The 20984-nt window shown below is 43.8% G+C and overlaps 2 protein-coding genes, 1 long non-coding RNA gene and 1 other non-coding gene across 6 annotated transcripts; 2 read left to right on the forward strand and 2 right to left on the reverse strand.

Annotated features, from left to right (window-relative positions):
- The first annotated feature begins 540 nt into the window (after window positions 1-540).
- Window positions 541-3316, forward strand: LOC144710048 (epoxide hydrolase 3-like). Its single transcript, XM_078583720.1, has 4 exons — window positions 541-1433; window positions 2365-2547; window positions 2616-2812; window positions 2899-3316. Exons 1-4 carry the CDS (start codon window positions 1152-1154, stop codon window positions 3149-3151), a joined length of 915 nt encoding a protein of 304 aa, XP_078439846.1. The 5' UTR covers window positions 541-1151; the 3' UTR covers window positions 3152-3316.
- Window positions 3317-3780: 464 nt separating this feature from the next.
- Window positions 3781-7927, reverse strand: LOC144710054 (acyl-UDP-N-acetylglucosamine O-acyltransferase). 3 transcript variants are annotated; one of them, XM_078583728.1, is made up of 5 exons: window positions 6822-7927; window positions 4699-6576; window positions 4399-4623; window positions 4201-4317; window positions 3781-4047 (listed from the first exon to the last, which is right to left on the reverse strand). In XM_078583728.1, exons 2-5 carry the CDS (start codon window positions 5680-5682, stop codon window positions 3991-3993), a joined length of 1383 nt encoding a protein of 460 aa, XP_078439854.1. In that variant the 5' UTR covers window positions 5683-6576; window positions 6822-7927; the 3' UTR covers window positions 3781-3990. The 3 variants fall into 3 exon arrangements, with proteins under 3 accessions (XP_078439854.1, XP_078439852.1, XP_078439853.1); XM_078583726.1 differs by having other exon boundaries at window positions 4699-6705; XM_078583727.1 differs by lacking the exon at window positions 6822-7927 and having other exon boundaries at window positions 4699-6811.
- On the reverse strand, window positions 7520-7600 carry LOC144714143 (small nucleolar RNA snoR53Y). The gene has a single exon (XR_013584264.1). It is a non-coding gene; the product is annotated as a small nucleolar RNA snoR53Y (small nucleolar RNA).
- A 10771-nt stretch (window positions 7928-18698) lies between the features above and the next one.
- On the forward strand, window positions 18699-20318 carry LOC144710065 (uncharacterized). The gene is made up of 2 exons (XR_013583196.1): window positions 18699-18985; window positions 19870-20318. It is a non-coding gene; the product is annotated as an uncharacterized LOC144710065 (long non-coding RNA).
- Window positions 20319-20984: the final 666 nt, after the last annotated feature.

Consider the following 20984-nt stretch of genomic DNA (forward strand, 5'->3'; position numbering starts at 1 on the left):
AAATCACGTTGCCAACAAGGATACAAGGAGAAGAATGTGGTAGATATCCAAGAAAGACAAGGTCTGCAGCAGCCTTGAGGATGAGGACAAACACAGGATAACAGCTTTGTCTTCCTCCCAAGAACCGACCCATTTCCCTTGTGGCATCCAAAGGTCTTTTTCTCTCGTCAAGCTGCTGAAAATAATCCTGAGTTCTCAAAATATATTTATCTCTCTCTCCATTTATCCAACATCTTGATCTAATTATCTCTCTCTCTTTCTGTCTCACTTTCTCCCACTTTTCCCTCTCTCTCTATTTACACTCCATCTCTACTTTCTCTCTCTATTCCTTCCTCGATTTCTCTCTGGCACTCTTGATTCTCTCTCTACATCTCTCTATATCCATCTCGCTGTTTATTTTGCTCGCCTTCTCTCTTTCTCTCTCTCGTATTCTCTCTCTAAGGCTGCAGTGAATGATCTCTCTCTCTCCATGTATCTATAATTGCATCTCTCTCTCACTGCATGGCTCTTTCCCCCACTTTTCCTCTCTCTCTCTCCCTCTCTATCATTTTCTCCTCTTTCTCGCCTTGACTCTCTCCTGTATATATCTCTCCCTCTCTCTCAGTTTCCCTCTATCTCATTCTTTTCTCTCTCTCTCCCTCCGTGCTTCTCGCTCTATCTGTTTCACCTATTTCGCTCTATATCTCTCTCTCTGTTTCTCTCTACGCCTATGTCGCCGCCTTCTTTGCTCGCTGGTTTGAGTGTAGAAGAGGAATCGGGGATCCAAAGCTATCATTTTTCTCTCGTATTCTCTCTCTAGAGTAACGTAGTCTATCCGGGAAATCCACGAGATGGAGACTTGGCTTCTCTCTACTGTGCCAGAGTCGTCTTCTTCACTCAGCAGGTGAAGAACAACGAACCCACAGAGAGAGAGAGGAGAGAGAGAGAAGGGAGAGGAAAGAGAGAGAGAGAGGAGGGAGAGGGGAGAGGAAAACGAGAGAGAGAGAGAGGAGAGGAAACAGAGAGAGAGAGGAGAGAGGAAACAGAGAGAGAGGGAAGAAAGGAAAAAGAGAGAGAGAGAGAGGAGAGGAAACAGAGAGAGGGAGGAGAGAGAGAGAGAGGAGATAGGAAAGAGAGAGAGAGAGAGGAGAAAGGGGAAAGAGAGAGAGAGAATGGAAAGCATCCATCATCGGATGCTGAGAGTAAACGGAATTGTGATGCATGTGGCAGAGAAAGGGTCTGGCCCGTCGATTCTCCTCCTTCATGGCTTCCCCGAGCTTTGGTACTCGTGGCGCCACCAGATCTCCTGCTTTGCCGCCCGCGGTTTCCGTGCCATCGCCCCCGATCTCCGCGGCTATGGCGACACGGAAGTCCCACCATCGCCAGCATCCTACTCTATCCTCCACATAGTCGGTGACCTCATCGCGCTCCTCGATGTCTTAGCTATCGACAAGGTAACGAAATTACTGTTAAGATTTAAGCGCCTACCGCTGTGCTAAAAGCTATAGCTTATTGACCTGGGCTCTGATACCATGTCAAGATTCAAGTACCTACCACCTAGACATGGTCGTTCTGTTATGTTCATTTTAAATGAATAAAAAATTCGCACAAAAGAACCGCACAAGGCCTTGTTCTTTGTTCTATTCTTTTTTTTCAAAAAACGAACAAAATTCGCACATTCGCACAAAACTAGAAAAAATTTTGCACAAAGCGAACAAAAGAACCGCACAAACCGCACATGGGTCTGTGCGATGTTCTGTTCGAATTTATTTTTATTCTGTTCGGAAAACCGAACAGAACGAACAATTCGCACAAATTCGCACAAAAGGAACAGAATGACCATGTCTACCTACTGCTGTGATAAAAGCTGCAGGTTATTACAATTCAAGAGACTTCATGAATTCCCCACAAAACCTGTTTTTTTGGGATTTGGGCCCTCGACCTGGGCTCTGCTTGTATGTAAAGAGTCAAGCGCCTACCACTGTGATTATAGCTAAAGCTTATTGCGAAGGAAAAATGTCAATTATTAAACTTTAGACATGATGCTGGCTTCTATACTCCACACCATAACACCTGTGGCTTATCACAGCATGTTGTTTTTGGGATTTAGGCCCTCATTCTGAACTCTGGTATGATACCATGTCGAGATTCAAAAGCATACCACTGTGTGAAAAGCTACAGCTTATAGGAAGACACTAATTCAGTTCCCAACTTCAGGCAGTATGTTAGTGTTAGTTTCAGCATGGCCCCATGTTAAGATTCAAGCGCCTCTCTCTTTGGATTTGGACCTTCATCCTAGGCTCTGATACCATGTTAAGATTCAAGTGCCTGCCGCGGTGCTGAAAGATATAGCTTATTTAAGGATGTACTTAAATTATTATCCAGGTTTTTCTGGTGGGTCATGATTGGGGGGCAATCGTGGCATGGAATCTGTGCATGTTCAGGCCTGATCGAGTGAAGGCAACTGTGAGTCTCAGCGTCCCATTCCGCTTCATCCACCCAGCCAAGAAGCCAGTGGAGACCTTAAGAACCATGCTCGGCGACAATTTCTACATCTGCAGGTTCCAGGTGATCCCAATTCATCAAACATAGGCATAATTCTACCAGATTTTCAACATGTTGATGATGATTTCAAGGTCCCCGGCGCCATGGAGGCAGAATTCTCCAAAGCGGGCGCCAGAGCTGTGCTGAGGAAAATAATGGCGCCGAGCAAATCGCCTCAGGAGGAACCCTTGCCATCATGGCTGTCGAATGAAGACCTCGACTATTTGGCCAGTAAATTTGAGAAGTCAGGATTCAGTGGGGCCTTAAACTACTATCGTTCCATGGACTTGTAAAAACTTCATCTCTTTGCAACAAAATTCAATCATTGATTCTAGTTGAATAACAAGAGCTTAACTTGGGTTTGAATTCTGGCAGGAACTGGGAGCTGACCATGCCCTGGGCAGGGGCGCAGATCAAGGTGCCTGCCATGTTCATAGTGGGAGACGACGATATTGTTTACAAGCTGCCTGGAGTTCAGGACTATATCCACAATGGCGAGTTCAAGAGGGATGTTCCCTTCCTGCAGGAAACAGTGATCATGAAGTCTGTGGGCCATTTTGCCAACCAGATCAAGCCCAACGAGGTTAATGATTACATCTGCGGTTTTATCAACAAGTTCCTACCATAGACCTGTTCTGATAACCCCCTGTACCATATGTTAATTCTAGAACCTTTCTAGATGGGTTACCATATAGAACTGTAATGTATCTGCTGATCTCTCACTCTCTCTATTTATCTATAGTTGTATCTCTCTCTCTCTCTATTTATCTATAGTTTTCCCACATTTGCTCTCTCCCTCTATTCTTCTCACTATCTATTTCACTCTCTCACTCTTACTCTCATCTGCTTCTCTCTGTTTATATCTCTTTCTCTCTCTTAGTTTTGCTCTTTTTCCCCCTGTCCTGAAATGTATTTGCTGATATATCAGTTGGTAAACCGATCTAACTTGATGAAGATCTCGCATTTATCAATGTAAGTTGAGAGAGAGAGGCAAATTCCATCTAAATTGAGTGAACTGATTGGAACGTTAGATTGAGAAAAAGAGAACAGCCCTATCATTGAATATTATCAGTGGGATTATAATATAAACCCATTATGATATGTTATTTGCTGATTCATCCTCGGCTTAACTGCATTCAGGAGACCAGCTGTTGAGAACTTATATCATAGGGGGATAAAGTGTTAATAATTATAGATCGGACAATAGTTTGTGTTTTCAGATTCTTCCCCTGTTCAACTACGTTCTGGGAGATGCTATAACAAAACCCACAAAAAGAATATCATTTGATCAACAGTGTGAGGATGCGCCCACCAAATGTTCATATACCAGGGGGACAAAAAAGTATTAGCAATACATTTCCAGATGTCATATGCGTTAATTTTTCATACAACGGACTATACTTGTTAAGCTGATCGCACATGACCATCAAACAATCAAGGCAAAACAGTCTTGATAGCTGTCCACGCCTAGCTCATATATCGTGCCTGGTAGAAATGCAATAGTTTCGCAGGCAAGACTTGTTCCTGAGAAAAGTAAATAAACAAAAATGTTAACACAATAACCATTGCACTAGTATAACTTTCATTTTAACATTAATACCGAGCTCTGGTTGATCTCCGATTTCGGGTGATCTTTGCTTTCTTTCAACAAAAAAAAGAAATTAATAGCGAACTGACCTCAGCATTCTCCTCAGAATTGGACAAGGATAATCCAGTAGAACAGTGCTCCAACGTCTCCGGACTTTTCATCCAGGCCTTGTGTGATTCAATCGCCTTGAGCTTATATTGAAACATCTTGAACCCAAGAAATACCAAGAAAACGATTAGCAATTGATCATTTAAAAATGAATTTTCCAGGTAAATAACAAGGACAACCTGAGAGAGTGGAATCGATGGTTTTTCTAGATTTTCTTCTTCAGTGTTTATACCCGTGCCCTGGCATTCAGGACAGAGTATAGAAGACATAAAAGCCTTAGCCGCTGCCTTCTTTCCTTTGCGTCCACGGTTAGATTTTTTATTTGGTAGCTTTGGATTCCAAAATTCAGACTCACAAAGAAGGATCCAGTGTATAAGGCACGAGGTGTGAAATACATGAAAAGCCTGACAATAAAGCAGCAATAAACCCACTAAAAATTTGAGAAAAAAAGCTACGAAAAAAAAAACCATTGTCCCTACTCCGTGGGTGTTTCTACTGCTGCATGCAATGTTCCATGTCTTGCGATTCAGCAGCGCGGCGACGTCCTTTGATTTGAGCATGGATTGTCCACAGATATCACACATTCTTTCGGCGGCCAATCGCTTCCGCCTCCGCAATTCTCGCCTGAAATTCCTGTTAGCAATAGTCAACGAACACCCATTTTTTCCATCATCATCACCATCATCATCATCATCATCCCCATCATCATCATCAGTTTTTCCGTCAACGCAGCCTGTATCTTCAGGGGATTTTCTAAACTTCTTTGGGTTTCTAAGGTTTTCCTCCGGCAAGCAAGACCCTGAAGAAACTGACGAAATCGCATCGTCCCAGCCACAGGGTCTCCCCAGATCATAACTATATGAAAAATTAACAACACCAAAGTCACATCTAGGCATAGTTAGCAGGGCATTTCCTGAATCAGACTCTCCTGCCCCCAACCATGCGCACCATATCCTGCAGATCTTGTTAGCACCATCGTCCATCTTGCTAATTCTAGATGCTATATGCCCATAACCAGTAAAAAACACTTTCATAGAGGACGATGAATCTCCAGACAGACCTCGAGGGACATTCAATAACTCTTCCTTGCCATTCACATCCACTGGATTTCTCTGGCTGGAATCAACATCATCAGAAGGTGAATTCACGGTGAGATCATCGCTGATTGCAGAGAAGAAGAGAACACCATCGTTGAAAGGCCAAGGAACAGGGCCAAAGAGAGTGGCCTTGGCAGCAGCGTAGCGACGCGAATGGAGATTGCCGCGAAGATGATCAAACAGAACTGTATCACTGTAACATGGTGTAAGACACAAAGTGCAGAAGAAGATAGTCCGTCTGCCTACCTCTCTCAGCTCAACGTAGGTGTGCCCTTGAAGCCTTACTTCTCGAAGAGTTGCCCTCGCTGCTTCTTGACTGACATTCAAACTGCTCGGTCTTCTGATCGTCAACTCGCCACCACCCATTGTAGTGAAGTAATAATTGTTCGATTTTCAATGTAAATTCGTAGATAATCTTGCCAAGAACTCGGAAAATATACTAATTTGAGCTGAGTATGCAGAGTCGCTTAATTGAAGGGAATGCCTTTAGCACAATCCATCAAAGTGCGAGGATATTTTCTCGGTTATCAGAGCGAATTCGTAGATAATCTTGCCAAGAACCCGGGGGATACCCTAACTTGAACTGATTAAACTGCGTGGCTTAGTTCCGGGGAGAACCTTTGGCAGAGATCATAAACTCGTTAAAACCCATTACTGAACAGGAAATTTTCTCGGTTATCAGAGCAAATTCGTAGATAATCTTGCCAAGAACCCGGGGGATACCCTAATTTGAACTGATTAAACTGCGTGGCTTAGTTCCGGGGAGAACCTTCGGCAGAGATCATAAACTCGTTAAAACCCATTACTGAACAGGAAAATTTCTTGGTTCTCAAGCCAATTCGTGGATAATCTTGCCAAGAACCCTCGGGGATACACTAATTTGAACTGATTAAACTGCGTTGGTTAATTCCAGAGAGAACCTTCGGCAGAGATCAAAAGCTCGTTAAAACCCATCACTGAACAGAAAAATTTCTCGGTTTTCAAAGCAAATTCGTGGATAATCTTGCCGAGAACAGGGACAAAAAACCCTAATTTCTAGTGTGGCGAGCAAGGAAACCGGGCGTATTGCGTCGATTACGTCCAGGGAAAACTTTGCTCACAGATATTCGTCGTGGGCCGTGGCTGCGGTGGGTGGGGCCAATACCGACGGCTCCTCCAAGAGACATGGCACAGAAAATCTCTCGTTCTGAGAGGAAATCAAGGATCGCGCAACACGCAGGCCGTTGGAATTTGTCAAATCTTCTCATACGCTCCGAAAATCTGCACAACGAAACCTGATAATCTAAGCAAGAACACGTAATATCTGCTGATAAACTACCCAAGAACCGTTTGATTCGGATTCAAAGAGGGAAAGATCCAAGATACGAGCCTCCAATCTCGCCCTTCGATCTGAAGATGAAGATGGGACGGCAATTAAACAGGGCATGGAGACAGAGAGAGGAGAGGGAAAGATCTTGAAACAAGAATTCGAATTGCAGAAGCAAGAGAGAGAAATAGAGGGAAACCTGGGGATGCACGCCAGAGAAGTTCCGCGCTTTAATTTTCGATTGCCTAGCTGTCGAGCAGAAGGACAAGGAACCCTCTTTTATCCATCTCTCTCTCTAGTTCTTGCACTTTCGGGTCATGACCGTACCGTTTAGTTTTGCAATATCGGATCTAATTGTGCTGTTTAATTCAGTAACTGTTTAATTCAGCACATTTTTTAGGTTAAATTTTTGGAGGTGGTAACTAATTTGGACATGCCAGATTAGAAATTGAGATCAATCAACTCTTGAACTCCAGAGTAATTAGTTCTTGAACGCATAGCAGCAGATTATAGTTTCTTAGTCGAAACGTAAAAAATAATCTGTTCTTGAACTACAAACGGCCCGTAATTTTTAATTCTTACACACAAAACGTTTACAATCACGGAGACAAATCGCCAAGATAATCACACAATTAAAGCGCGAAGATAATTAGCTCTTGAATTTGCAATGGATTGTATTGCGGGGCCGAAAATACGAAGAATATGTATTCTTGAACTCGAAATTAGTAATTGAAATCAGAAAGGGGTACGCAGTAGCTCAGATGGGTAGATAAAACCAGTCATGGACCTCCACGAAGTGTAAAGTCTCGGAATGAGCTGGGATAAAATAGTTCATCATCATAGCAGAATATGCGTCGGGAGAATCGTAAAGAAATCTTCGAAACGTTCCGGTCATCAAGTTCCCTCAGAAACAAAACTAAAGATCTCATCCAAGAATGCATCAGAGTTAGCATGGTGATAATGATCATCAAAGGGAACGATAAACTTCAAAAATAGCTCCGAAAAATCGCAAAGAACTCTCGCGGATTCCCAATCAATGAAATGTAAGACGAGAACAATTCCCATCAATAGATCTGGCGTTATTCGATCGACGGAGAGATGAAAAACGATTTGAAAACCAGACATTAAATCAAAATCTCTGACGAAGGATCAACGAATATCAAAGGTCGGATTGGACGCCAAATACCCAAAGATCGACGAACAAGAACGGTATCGTGAAGAAATCGTACAAGAACAAGAGAACAGTCAAGGCGGATCAGATCTATCGACGGCATTTACCAAGACCGCCGCCACTCATCGCAGTGCAGATTGGAAATCACTGAAGACTTACTAGGTTTTATCAAGCGGCCGCCCGTCGAGCTGATGAAGGGGCCCAACGGTGATAACTTGTTCTTTGGTCCCCAGATAACTAACATGAACCACCTTATCTTCGAATGAGAGATACCATTATGGACTCTTGTGTATTATCAGTATCTATCGTTTTTTATTTACAAAAACAGAGTGCCGGGTATGATCATACCAAGTGTCGTGCTTGTAGACCGATCCAGCCGTGCCTTGGACTAGAGACCTCATATTCCATCTGATCTTTTGAATGTTTGAACGGATCGAACATTCCAACAATCGAATCCGAAGCTCGATCACACCCGGGATACATACAATCCGTACCTGATCTTCGCATTGGGTTTGGATTGTATTTTTTGATCCGGCCTAATGTTTGGATCAAATAATGTGATTCAATTCGATTCGATTAAAACTGGCTTTTCGGATTGGATCGGATCTAATTGTTCAAATTAATTACAGATTAACAAAATAAAAATATATAATAAATGAACGAGAGAGAGAGAGAGAGAAAAGAGAGTGAACGAGAGAGCGAGAGAGAGATAGAGAGAGAGAAAGAGAGTGAACGAGAGAGAGGGAGCCAGAGGGAGAGAGAGAAAGAGTAAAAATGAGAGATAGAGAGCAAGAGGGAGAGAGAAAAAGAGTAAGAACGAGAAAGAGAGAGGGAGCCAGAGGGAGAGAGAGAGAGAGAAAGAGTAAGAACGAGAAAGAGAGAGGGAGCCAGAGGGAGAGAGAGAGAGAAAGAGTAAAAATGAGAGATAGAGAGCTAGAGGGAGAGAGAACGAAAGAGTAAGAATGAGAGAGAGATAGAGAGCTAGAGGGAGAGAGAACGAAAGAGTAAGAATGAGAGAGAGAGAGAGAGAGATAGAGAGAGAGTCAGAGGGAGAGAGAGATAGAGTAAGAACGAGTGAGAGATCTAGAGGGAGAGAGATCACAAAATAGAGAGATAGGGAGAACGAGAGAGAGAGAGAGAGAGAGAGAGAGAGAGAGTGATCACGAGAGAGAGAGAAGGGGACAAAACAATAGAGAGAGAGAGAGAGCCAATGAGAGAGATTGAGAGAGAGAGAGAGGCAGAGGGAGAGAGAGCGCAAGCAACAGAGAGAGCAAGAAAGATACAGGAAGCATGCGATATAGAGAGCTAAGGGGAGAGGGAGAGGGAGAACGAGTAAGAGAGATAGAACTGACGAGAGACGAGAGAGCGAGGAAGCATGAGAGGGAGTTGTAATCTTTTCTTGAATTGTTCATTTTTGTTTGAACAGTTTGAATAAAGTTGGATCAATTTTGTAAATTGAATCGACCAAAGTCAATAGATCGAATTCGACCTAAAACCTTGTTTGATCAAAAGATTTGTACTGTTCAGATCGAATCTAAATTTGATCAATCAAAACATTCGATCAATATGATTCGATCCGAGCACTGATCCCAACCCTAGACACCACCCGGGGGGATTTTATATGTGTAAAATTCTAGTATTTGTGAGAGTTTGTAGGCATGGAGAGAGCATATATACCCCAATTATATGCACACCCCACTCACGCACCCACATGCCCATGACACAAGTAAAAAGATACAATAGTTAGAACTCAGCAGGTTGGTGGGGAGTCCTCGGTTGTCAACAGCAGGTTCTTTTCCCCTTGGACTCTGCGATGGCGCATATGGTGTCATGTTATGGAGTTCTCTTATTTTTTTCAAAATCTTGGACATCAACACTACTTCTAATTCTAGTATCATTGCTTCCACTTGGACTTCTTATATTATGTAAGTTGTAAGTTATGTATTAGGAGAGATGTTACTAGTCATCGCATCTGGACAAATCTGAGTTCATGGATGAGAAACAGGAAGGTAAAGAGGCCAAGCCACAAAAGTTCATAAGGTAGAAAGGAAATTGATGCAAGACAATAGGGAAATGTGATTTGAAATTTGAAAATAAAGGGAAATTAATAAGAAATTGATAACAGGGCTCGCACACCCCAAAACTAAACTTCTGTAGTCTATATCTTTGTGAATTATCTAGATAATTGGATGGGGTGTTTTATAACATATCATCATGATAGTCATTAAATGTAGTGTTAGAAAAGAGTTATTGGAAGAACATATCCAAACACAAACACAACTTCATTGCACGAGGGATCAGTCCCTGAACATGATTAGAAAGTAGTAAGAATAAATGCTTTTGAAGTTCAGTCTATACACGTAAAACCATGTTTTGAACTTAGTCGACTCTCTGGAAGGTATAATACCTATTGGGTTTAAGTGGATCCTTAAAAGAAAGATTGATCATGATGGAGAAGTTGATACATTCAAGGGAAGGCTGGCAGAAAAATATTATCATTAAAGATAAGAATCTGGCTATGACACAACATTCTCATCATTTGACATGATTAAGTCAATTAGAATTCTTCTCGCCAAAGCATCACTTTTTGATTGCTAGATTTGGTAAATGGATGTGTCATAAAATCAAATTAAGTTAATAAAGGTGTACTTTTATGCATAATTTTTCTCATGCGTTTTTTTTCGTTATTGCTCATGCATTACCACCATTTTAAGGTAAAACTAAAAAAGCTTCAATTAATTTATTCTATTGTATTTTAACTGATTGTATTGTTTCATTGGACTAACCCCATAGCATACAAAGAATGGCAAGAATTGTACAACTAACACACAATTTAATTTTTGGAAAGTGTAGATTTTAACTTAGACCATAAATGAATTGTATCCAGGCTTTAGATCAAGATATCGTAGCCCTCAAAACCCTTGGAATTAAATTTAAGGGTTGGAATAGTTAGGACAATTCAATTTAATCTCTTCTCCCTTCTGGTTATATCGCACCTTTGATTTTTACTCCCAATAGTGTGGGAGAGATAGAGGGTAGGAAAGATTTTAAGTTTGATCAAGATTTCCTAAAAAATGTTTTTTCCAAAAGGCGGTGGGAGAGAGAGGTTAAGTTTGATCATTATTATTTGAAAAAGTACACCACTTGGCACTAGGGGAAATGATAATCAGGTTTGTTTGATCTCCATGATTTTATTTGAAAACTATCAATTTGTTTCTCTAGAAAAAATAGAAAATATTACTGATTTATGTTGATAGGGATAGCCTAAGGGAAGGGGGCTGAGTTAGGATATCCTTTCAAACTTTTGCTTCATTAACTTAGGTTAAATTATAATCCTAGATTTTCCCTATTTACGTTTCAGAATGATGGACAAGGGAAGGATAACACGATATTTTTGTACAGTTTAGGGCTAGTCCCTTACTCTTGTCTCAGGATATCCAACCAGATTTCTTAATCAATCCTTAACCAAGTCTTTATAGCCCTTCAAGCTAAATCAGCCTGGTAATAAGGACACATGGATATCTCCTATTTGGGAATTGAAGTGACGAGTCACCTTGGGCTCCCTTAACCTCTGCAGGTACACAAGCCTTCTCGTCTCCTTATAGTCAGACGATCCAAGTCTTCTTGGACAACCCAATTTGTCTTCACCCAAAGAAACACTAATCTCCTTGTGTTAACCACCGAAGGGTGTTGAGTATGCAAGATAATTCATGAAACAATCTCAAAAGAAGTAAAACAATAATGCTTGACAGATAAATACAAATTATGAACTCATATAGTTATGATTATGTGATCACTCCGTCACTGCATGTAGATCTCAATCTCCGGGGTTTACTTTAGTTCAATCAATTTCATTCGCTCTCCTCAAATTCACTTTGACTAAATTATTTTACCCTCGATCTTCAATCAAATATAAGGTTTCCTTTAATAATCAAATGTTACTCTTTCAATTACTTCCAACAATCGACCTAGATCACCAAAAATTTTGGTAGAGTCTTGTCTGTATTTTAGCAATTTCTCATGTTTACCTGCCTAGATACAATTTAATGCATAACGCATAAAGCATTAAAAAACATGAACCCGAACCAGAAAGGATTCGAGCAAACCTTCAGTATTATTCTTTCTTCTCCCTTGATAGATACATGTTGACTTTTCTGCACTTCTAATTTGGCACAAACAAAAAAATTCTACAATACAAGTGCAATCTGATCACTTTGGTTTAATCACGATTAATCTTGTTCAATCAATATCAACCAATATCAGTTAATTTTAACTCTTATGTAGCCAATTCTATTTATACTTGTTTGATTCAATCCAAATTTAATTCAGTTCAATCCATTTCAATTCTTAGACATTCAAATTAGACGCAATGATTATATGTTGATTTTGGTCAAGTGGTTTTAATTGAGAAAAGACACTTTCACCTGATATCAACCAGTGTTTAATAACTTCCAATCAACAATCAGCAGGTGTAACTGTTATCTTCAATCTAACTTATATAGCTCACTTTGAATTTGGATGTTAATTTTAATTACTTCACCAAATCAAAAACACCCTGAATTGAAGTAAACCTCTAGAGATTTCTAAAGTGTATTTGAGGAATCAATTTTGCAGTGGATCAAATTTGGCTTGAGAGAGTTTTAAATAATTACTTCAATAATTAATTTAAACAAGATTAGTTTGATAGTGATGAAATTAAAACTCAGATGAATTTAATCAGGTTTGATTATTTCAGTCAACGTTTTATAATCCAGTTGAACTTTTAGAGTTTAATTTCACTATTGAAGGATATAAATGACGTTCTGAAAATATAGATAAATATATGTCTGGTTCAACTTGGAAAGTATTTAAACCTACTTGTAATTCAGAATGACTCAGAGAACTCTTACCAATAAATCGATCGTTCTTTGTTAGGAGATTCCTTGGCTAACCTGCAATCAAGATGCAAACAAAAACAAACCAGATTGATCTCGCCGGACTTCTTCTAGACAATATAGATTTTCAGTTCTCTTGAGTTCAACATGTCCAGGAAATGATCTAGAACAATCATCTCAACAGTTGTTCTTTAAAAATCTTCTTCTTGTACCCAAATCTCGCTCAAAGCTAAGGCTTTTTTCTTGAATACAGGGGTTTTTTGTATCACTGAAAAAGGGAGAGGTTTTTTTGCTGCTGTTTCGTGTTTCCTCTTATTTTGATCAATCTGAAACTTATGTCAAAAATGCCCCTGCATCACTTAACATAACGAATACTTCTTTTGAGGCTAAAGTAGTAAACATAATAAATTTCATTAAAAATAAATAAACTTTATGATTACACCAAGAAACTTACCCTTATAAATATTAAACTATGCATCTAAAAGTTCGAAAAAAATTATATTGGCAAACTAGATTTGATTTAGGATGTTTTTTGTGTTGAACTCTTCCTTAAACTCATTATAAATTGTCAGATAAACAATGGAAATCATTTTAGGCAATTTTGACTTGAAAATCCATTTCTTCCTTTACCCACTAAACTTACTGATGTCGGACGTCGTCTCAGGACGACGTCCTGCATCAAATTGATATCAGAGCACGGCGGTGGATGCTCACAGCACGTCTCCGACTCCGCTTAGCCGTCATTTCTGCATCACATTGACTTTTCAAAAACCAATCTAGGTACCCTATGGACATGGCCATCGAGTCGCGATCGAGCACGAGGGCGCAACCCGGAGGTTTGACCTCCCCATGACGCATCGAATTGTCACCCGACGAGAGAGGCCATCGTACAACCCTCTCAGAACACCGTCCCGCGACGCCCGTAGGCGGCCCATTACAGCCACCTACGGAGCCCACACGGACCGGATTTGCTGAGGCAAGTGCCCCCAGACCGTTTGGTCCTCATGAGCGCACCCGTGCTTGCCGCAGACACCGACGGTCCCCACATAGTTCCCCGAGGTCACCCGGTGTCTCGTCACCTAGTGACAACGAGGATAGGGCGACGATGAGTCGTCACCCACAGGGGAAAGCTCCTGTTGATGAGGCTTCACCCCGAGCCACCGCCGTACGCGGCAGAGGAACAAGATGCGGACGAGGAAGACCGTGCCGACAGCAATGACCCCGGGAGGACCCGTCCGAGGAGCAAGGGGCGTATCTCCGCACCATGGCCGCCTTCGCCGAGCGCGTCGAGCAGTTGATCGAATGCCCACTACCTCCAATACCCTGACGCCGTACCGGCGCTCATGGCTCTAGAGTGAGCCCGCGACCCACCCCGGGTCGCACGACAACCAGATCGCCCGAGGAGGCCTTACGACGATGATGAGTACGAGGAGCATGACTGGAGGCCAGACGAGGAGCTTCGAGATAGGCGCCCCGCCCAACACCCCGCACGAGACCCACCGGACGTCCGTGCTCGGGATAGACGATACCCGCGAGATGACTCCGACTGTGGGTACGAGTCAGACTTACCAGTCCGCAGAGACGAACACATCTGGCGCCACGGTCGAGGATACGAGGCCGACCGACCGGCCCACTGTAACGAATACATCCTGCGCTATGGCCGTGAGTACGATGACGACCTACCGGCTCGCCGTGACGACCACATCCGGCCCCACGATCGTAGACACGACGCCGACCCACCGGCTCGCCGAGACAACTTCGTTTGGCCCCACCTCCGCCGGTATGAGGAACCTGACGAGGTTCCCCAGTACCCTCCATGCGTGATGCCTGACATCTGCGCATTGCGCGATGGTCATCCCCGACACTGGGATGACCATGACCGCGACCTTACCCTGCCTGGACGATGCGTCGACCTGTGTCACGAGGATCACCCGCTGCCCGAACGACGCCCGGACGACGACAAACGCTGACGAGAGGAGTACCGCGCTCGGATTCAAAAGAGCGTGCGTGCCGACGTCGCCGTCTTCGAGGGGTCGAGAAAACCCAAGGAGTTCATCGACTAGGAGTTGAGCATGAACTCCTACTTCCGGTGGTTCTGCATGGACGATGACTTATGCGTCGAATATGCAGAGACGAGACTTGGCAGACATGCCAAGATCTTCTGGGAGAAAGAGCGAGTCGCCGCCGAGCAACGAGGACGGCCCATCACTTCTTGGGCCAAAATGGTGCTAAAACTGAGGAGTAAGTACATGCCTCGACAATACCAGATGTCGTTGTTCCTCACGTGGCTCGACCTTAGGCAAGGTCGGCTCTTTGTGATGGAATATATCGAGGCGTTCGAGGAATGCCAGATGTGATGTCGATTCGTGGAGGACCCGCGAATCATCATCGGTCTATTTGCCCACAGGCTTCTACCGACCCTGCGCTGCGAGGTTCTTAAGTGCAACCCTGCCAAGGTCGACGAAGCCTACTACCTAGTGGAGCACATGGAGCATCCGAATGACGACGCCGCAGTGCATGCCACTCACACCGCGCTCCGAGCTAACCAGCTCGCACTGCACCACTCACTACCGTTCGGGCTTCCCAGAACACAGGGGGGGCAAGGAACCACCCCCATCACCTCCGTGGGTTCTACCCCACCCGCTCGGGCTGCCACGAGCGACACTCCGACCCACAGCACTACCGTCAGTCAAGCACCACTTACGTGCTTCAAGTGCCAAGGGAAAGGGCACAGAGCTAGCTAGTGTCCGTCTTTGGCCCTCTTGATTGATACGGGAGAGACCGAACATGACCCAAATGTAAACCTGGATCCGTTACCCGATGACGACTACCATGTAGACGAAGAGATTTTGAATGGGTACGAATCACCTAACCCCCGTGTCGGGTACATCCTGATAGTGGACGCCGGCACGACTCTGGGAACCGCTCCACGCCCTAGCGCTTGGCAAATTGCTAGCATCGTCGCCGACCGCCCGAGCACTAGTGGGACGCCCATCCCACCTGACGTTGTATTGCAGGTTAACCATGCGCTTGTCTTGCAGAGGACAGAACCGATGGCCAACACAACGCTACAAACATCGGTCTTCTGCATGTTTGTCCGGATTAATGACAAAGCGTGCAAGTTGGCGGTGGATAGTGGTAGTTGCGTGAATGCCATACCGGATGCGATGGTCGCCCGACTAGGGTTGGCGACCATGCCTCATCCTACACCATTCGACGTGTCGTGGGTTGAAGCTTCGTCACTACTGGTGAAGCAACAATGCGAGGTCTCGTTAAAAATGGGGACGTATGATGAGACCGTCCTGTGTAACATCCTTCCTATGAAAGTAGGAAGTATCATCTTGGGTCGTCCCTGGATCTACGATCAAGACATCACCATAGCCGGCAGAGCGAACACGTGTTCGTTTCTGCATAAGGGACGACAGGTTACATGGTACCCGTACACCATGAAGCCATCAACAAAGAGTGCCCCAACCAAGGTAGTCAGGATAACGATCGTCCGCTATCCCGCGCCCCCTTGAGAGCTGGGATATAAAGACGATGACATGTTATCGTGCCCGAGCGATCGCGCCGCCTGTCGGACAGCACGCGCGGCCAGTCAGGAGACCCGCGCCATGCACACTACCGCTTGAGCCACCTTCCATCTACCAGGGCCGCTCGCGCCAGTCGTTCGACCAGCCGAATCGCCAGCCCCCAGTCGTCCAACCAGCCACATCGCCAGCCCGGCCGCTCAAGCCATTCGTCTGACCAGCCGCATTGCCAGCCCAGCCGCTTGCGCCACTTGCTCGAAGCGTACACGTAACGTCCCCACCAGCTTCGTCCAGGGTTTTCCTCGACTCGATGCGGACCCCTCACTCTTCCACCGTTAGGATGATGAGCGGCGGACGCGTTGCGCGCACCATACCATCCACAAGGTAAAGGTCCATCGCTATTGCCCCACCCCACGCGCCGAGCATGTGCCTGTCTCCCCGGAGGCCCACGCCACCGAGTTGAGCCAACTCGAGATCGCAAACGGCCAAGTCCCTCAATGACTCCATACCCTAGCACCCGTAGTAGTCCCTCTTTATGCATTCGCTCAGCATGTTTTGTCTTTGCATCATGATCATCATGCTAGGTCAACACATAAGCATGCACAGTACAAGCAGGCTGCTGACTCGCAGAACCGACTTTGAGTGACCGACGTGGGAAACCGAGTGTCGGTGAAAATTTGGTCAGAGAGCTATCCTCCCGGACCGGCCATAAAGCTACCTGTTCGTAGCGCCAGCCCGTTCTCGACCCTCCGACGAATGGGCGGATACGCCTACATTGCCGAAGTCCCTCCTACGTGGGGGACCTGCTCCACGTCTAACGTTGCCCAATCCCCTACCGAGCCCCTTCTTCCCCCTCCACCCTGGCCTTTCTAAGCCCCATGAAGGTGAGCAAGTTTGCTGCGACCACTTCCCTAGTGTTCTCGCCCGATTGGCACGAGTTAGTCGATTGCATATTGCTTGGGGTAATTAACGATGTAGGGGACAAGGTACCGCGAAGGCTCTTATGTGCATGTGCGGAAGCCCTGATCACCATGGAGTGCAACATACGCCCGCGACAACCAGGCCCTCGTCGGACGCCGCCGCCAGCTACCCTAACTCGACGGAGCCGAGTTCTTCCGACCTCGGGGGGATCGATGGCGCACGCCATCAAAGATCGTCAACGACGCCGTCCACGCCACCTTCCGGCGTCATCAAAGACCGGGTGAAGATGCACGTTATCATTTTCGTTCTCATCGCTCTCTATCTCTCGTGTTTTATGTTTTCCCGTTCTCGTCGTTATGCTTTCATCGTATTCGCAATGTGTTTCGTCAGTCCATTGTTGTATCGTCAAGGGAGAGGGGCCTTCCTTTGACCCTTTTCCTTGTTTCTCTTCCTTTCTTTTATTTTAATTTCCCCTCGTTTAACTTGTATGCCCGTTAAGAAGTCAAAGCACGTGAAATTCCGTGCTCTTTAAGTTCCGTGCCATCTGTACCTGAAAAAGGACAATGAAAACAAAATAAAAAGCATTAAAAAAGCCTTTCTCGAGTGCTGACGTGGCGGTGCATCAGCGCTCCACATCACCCCCTTCTTTCTTCTTTGTTGTGTGTTTTAAATGAGTGGGCGTGAGCGTGCCACGTCACCCTACACAAAAAAATCCAAAAATAATTCAAAAATAACTTATTAATCTAAATTAATTTTCATTAACTTTGAATCAATATATTGTTGGGTCATACAGTCTTGACTGAGAGGAAAATAAATCAATTAATGTTGCATAAGATGAGAAAAAAAGTCAAAACACCACTTACATAATGATGATTGAATAATGTGTATGGATTGTATATGTGATTTCTCTATTCCTCGAGTGAGATGGGTTGAGTTATTCATGTGTATAGCATATGCATGTATTAATGAAATCCCTTGTGATAACATCCAAATAGAAGCTAAAATAAGTGCACATTTCATCATATTTTTGGGATTTTCATGCATAGAACATTAGTTTTTCAAGCATGTTATCATGATTCTAGGTTAAAATAATAAATTTCTTGAATTTCAAGTTAAATAATAACTTTAATCAATATTTAGGTCAATTTACACATTTAAATAATTTAAAATGATGATTGGAACAATTTAAATGATTGTAATTGACCTAGTTCTATAAATAAAAAGAAGCTAAAAATTAAAGTCTTTTATAAATGAATAATTAGTTTTGATCATGCATTTAGAAATGGTTTTTACAATTTACTGTATGTGTTCTTTTAATAAAAAATATAAATAAATCTTTTTTTATTAAAACCGGACCTTAGTGGGCCGGTTTGAGTACTAGTTTCTTCTTTTAACACCCGTAGAACGCACGGAATAATGCACCGCACGTAGCGGGGCGTCGGCGAATCAGAATTCCTATTAGCGCCTTTGGTGCGCGACACGCACGCACGTGATTTCGTGCGTGTCGCGCACGAGTGAAAGATACGCGAAGGCTTTAAGAGCCAATCGCGTCGCGTTGTACGCTAGCGTACAACGCAAAAATGATGAAAATGCTAACGGAATCGGAAGGGCTGTTCTTCCGATTCCGCGGCGATAAAAGGCCAGAAAACAAATTTTCTGACTCGTTCTTGATTCTTAAAGCTCAAGGAAGGATCCCCTAGCCTCCTTGAAGTCTCAAGGATCACCCAAGAAGAGTTTGAAGCTCGATTCGTGGACGAAATTCGCAGATCCGTCGCCGCAAATTTCCGGAATTTCAAGCCAAAATCGGAGGAAAATATTCGGCGTTCGTTGCTCGAAGCTCGCCTGGATCGATTCTCTGCTCTTTCTGGTACCTCTAGGTTTATCCGTGTTTGATTTTTGCACCTTACTTCATACTTAGTTTTCTGAAATTTGCATTTTCCTTCACGTTCGCCGTTCTTTTTTTATTTCCGGTTTTAGTCGTTTAATTTCATAGATTTTAGTTCGTTTTTTAAATCATTGCCTTAGTTGATTATAAAATTCCGATCTCGAACCTATCTGTCCATTGAATCGCAAACAAAAAAAGAAAAAAAAAAGTCGTGAATAGAATTCACGACTTCGTTCTCCTTGAATAAGCAAATCGTGACTTGTGTTCACGATTTGCTATTTGAGGATATATACACAATTTCGAATGAATAAAGATAAAATAAAAATATAATAAAAATGCTCTTAAAATAGCATAAGATTTGGTTTACTGATTCTTTAGAAATAGTCAAACGCCCTTTGAAAAATAAAACAAATTAAAGAAATAAAGAAAAAAAAAACATAGAGTTACATCCATTTAGAAATCGATTTCAAAGTAAAAATAACAAAAATATATATATAATTCAAAATCAATAAATATTTGAAATCAACTATAAAGATAAACTTAAGTGATTTTATATCTTTGTTATTTAATAACAGAGATTCATTAAAATTACTTAAGTTCAAATGGATAAAATGTTTGTTAAAATTTACAAGTATTAGCATTTAAATAAGAAAACAAAACATCATTTCACTTAGGTTTAAAATTGAAAACTGATGACTCTCAAAATGTCATCAATTATTAAGAGTTCTTGAGCATTAAAGTATCAATTACATTCATTTAATCCATATTGGTTATCATTCATATGCATTATTTTTCCAACTTACTAACCCCACTTGATTCTTTGAATCGAGTGGATTAGATCTCACGTATTTGATTAATGAGTTCAGATATGGATTAAGCATCCAAAGAAAAATGAAATTGATCAAGAGGAGCTGGCGAAAATCAAGAAGAAGAAAAAAAGCCCTAAAAGCTCGAAGAAGCCTGATTAAGAGAAACCTATAAATAGCCGCATAAGGGCTCATTCTAGGTTGTCCAGAATTTCTCTCCAAAGAGGCTAGGGCTTGGAGGAGAAGGGGTGCTGCAGACCCTCCAAGAGCTGTTGAGCATTGGAGTTGGGGAGAGAAGCAATTTGAGGAATAACCAAAGCAAGAAGATCATCGCCGTGCCGGCAGGGACGTGACACAAGGTTGGTGTGATTGCTGGGTTTCAGAAATTGTATTCTCTTCCCCCTCAAGACAATCAAAGTTGGGCTGGAAGCTCTTGTCAAGGATCTTCCAGCATTCTCCAACTGAACTTGTTCTGTGTTTAATCAGTCTGAAGTTTTGTTGTTCAGAAATCATCTTCTTTCACTTCTTCCTCGTTTGATTTCATCCATACCTTGACACGCCCTGCTCAATTGCTTCTCTGTGCAATCCCCTTCAAAGTCCCGCTCAGCTGGGAAGAGCACAGCCAAAGCTGTGCCCAGTTTAACCACGTCCTGCAGGGATTGAACGCAGCAGACAAACAGGTGCACCGCACCTGTTTGCTTTGTGTGCACAGAGAGCGCTGCACGGAGGAGTTCCTCGTGCAGCATCTGTGAGCCCCAGCGCGCAGGAATCCCGCGCGTAGGGAACCCACGCACAGGGAAACCCGCGCGAAGAACCTGCACGCAGACGTCCGCGTGCAGGCAGACGCCGAGCGCAGAGCTGCGCCGCGGGCGGGTACGCCCGCGCGCAGACGCCCGCGCGCAAGCACTCCGCGCGCAGGCAGCTGCTGCGCGCAGAGCCGCGCCGCGAGCAAACACCTGCGCACAGGCCGCCACCTGCGCGCAAGGTGTTTGCTCCCTTGCCTCAAAGGGCGTAGGCACTCCGCGCGCATGCAGCTGCTGCGCGCAGAGCCGCGCCGCGAGCAAACACCTGCGCACAGGCCGCCACTTGCGCGCAAGGTGTTTTCTCCCTTGCCTCAAAGGGCACAGGCACTCCGCGCGCAGGCAGCTGCTGCGCGCAGAGCTGCGCCGCGAGCA

Source organism: Wolffia australiana, chromosome 1, assembly GCF_029677425.1.
Source record: "Wolffia australiana isolate 7733 chromosome 1, ASM2967742v1".
NCBI classification, from domain to species: domain Eukaryota; kingdom Viridiplantae; phylum Streptophyta; class Magnoliopsida; order Alismatales; family Araceae; genus Wolffia; species Wolffia australiana.

Coding starts and splice junctions, on each gene's coding strand:
- LOC144710048 (XM_078583720.1), top strand. CDS start 1,152: ATGGAAAGCATCCATCATCGGATGCTGAGAGTAAACGGAATTGTGATG. Junction 2,548..2,615: donor TCTACATCTGCAGGTTCCAG/GTGATCCCAATT, acceptor GATGATTTCAAG/GTCCCCGGCGCCATGGAGGC. Junction 2,813..2,898: donor TACTATCGTTCCATGGACTT/GTAAAAACTTCA, acceptor GAATTCTGGCAG/GAACTGGGAGCTGACCATGC.
- LOC144710054 (XM_078583728.1), bottom strand. CDS start 5,682: ATGGGTGGTGGCGAGTTGACGATCAGAAGACCGAGCAGTTTGAATGTC. Junction 4,624..4,698: donor GCAGTAGAAACACCCACGGA/GTAGGGACAATG, acceptor CTTTATTGTCAG/GCTTTTCATGTATTTCACAC. Junction 4,048..4,200: donor ATTCTGAGGAGAATGCTGAG/GTCAGTTCGCTA, acceptor TACTTTTCTCAG/GAACAAGTCTTGCCTGCGAA.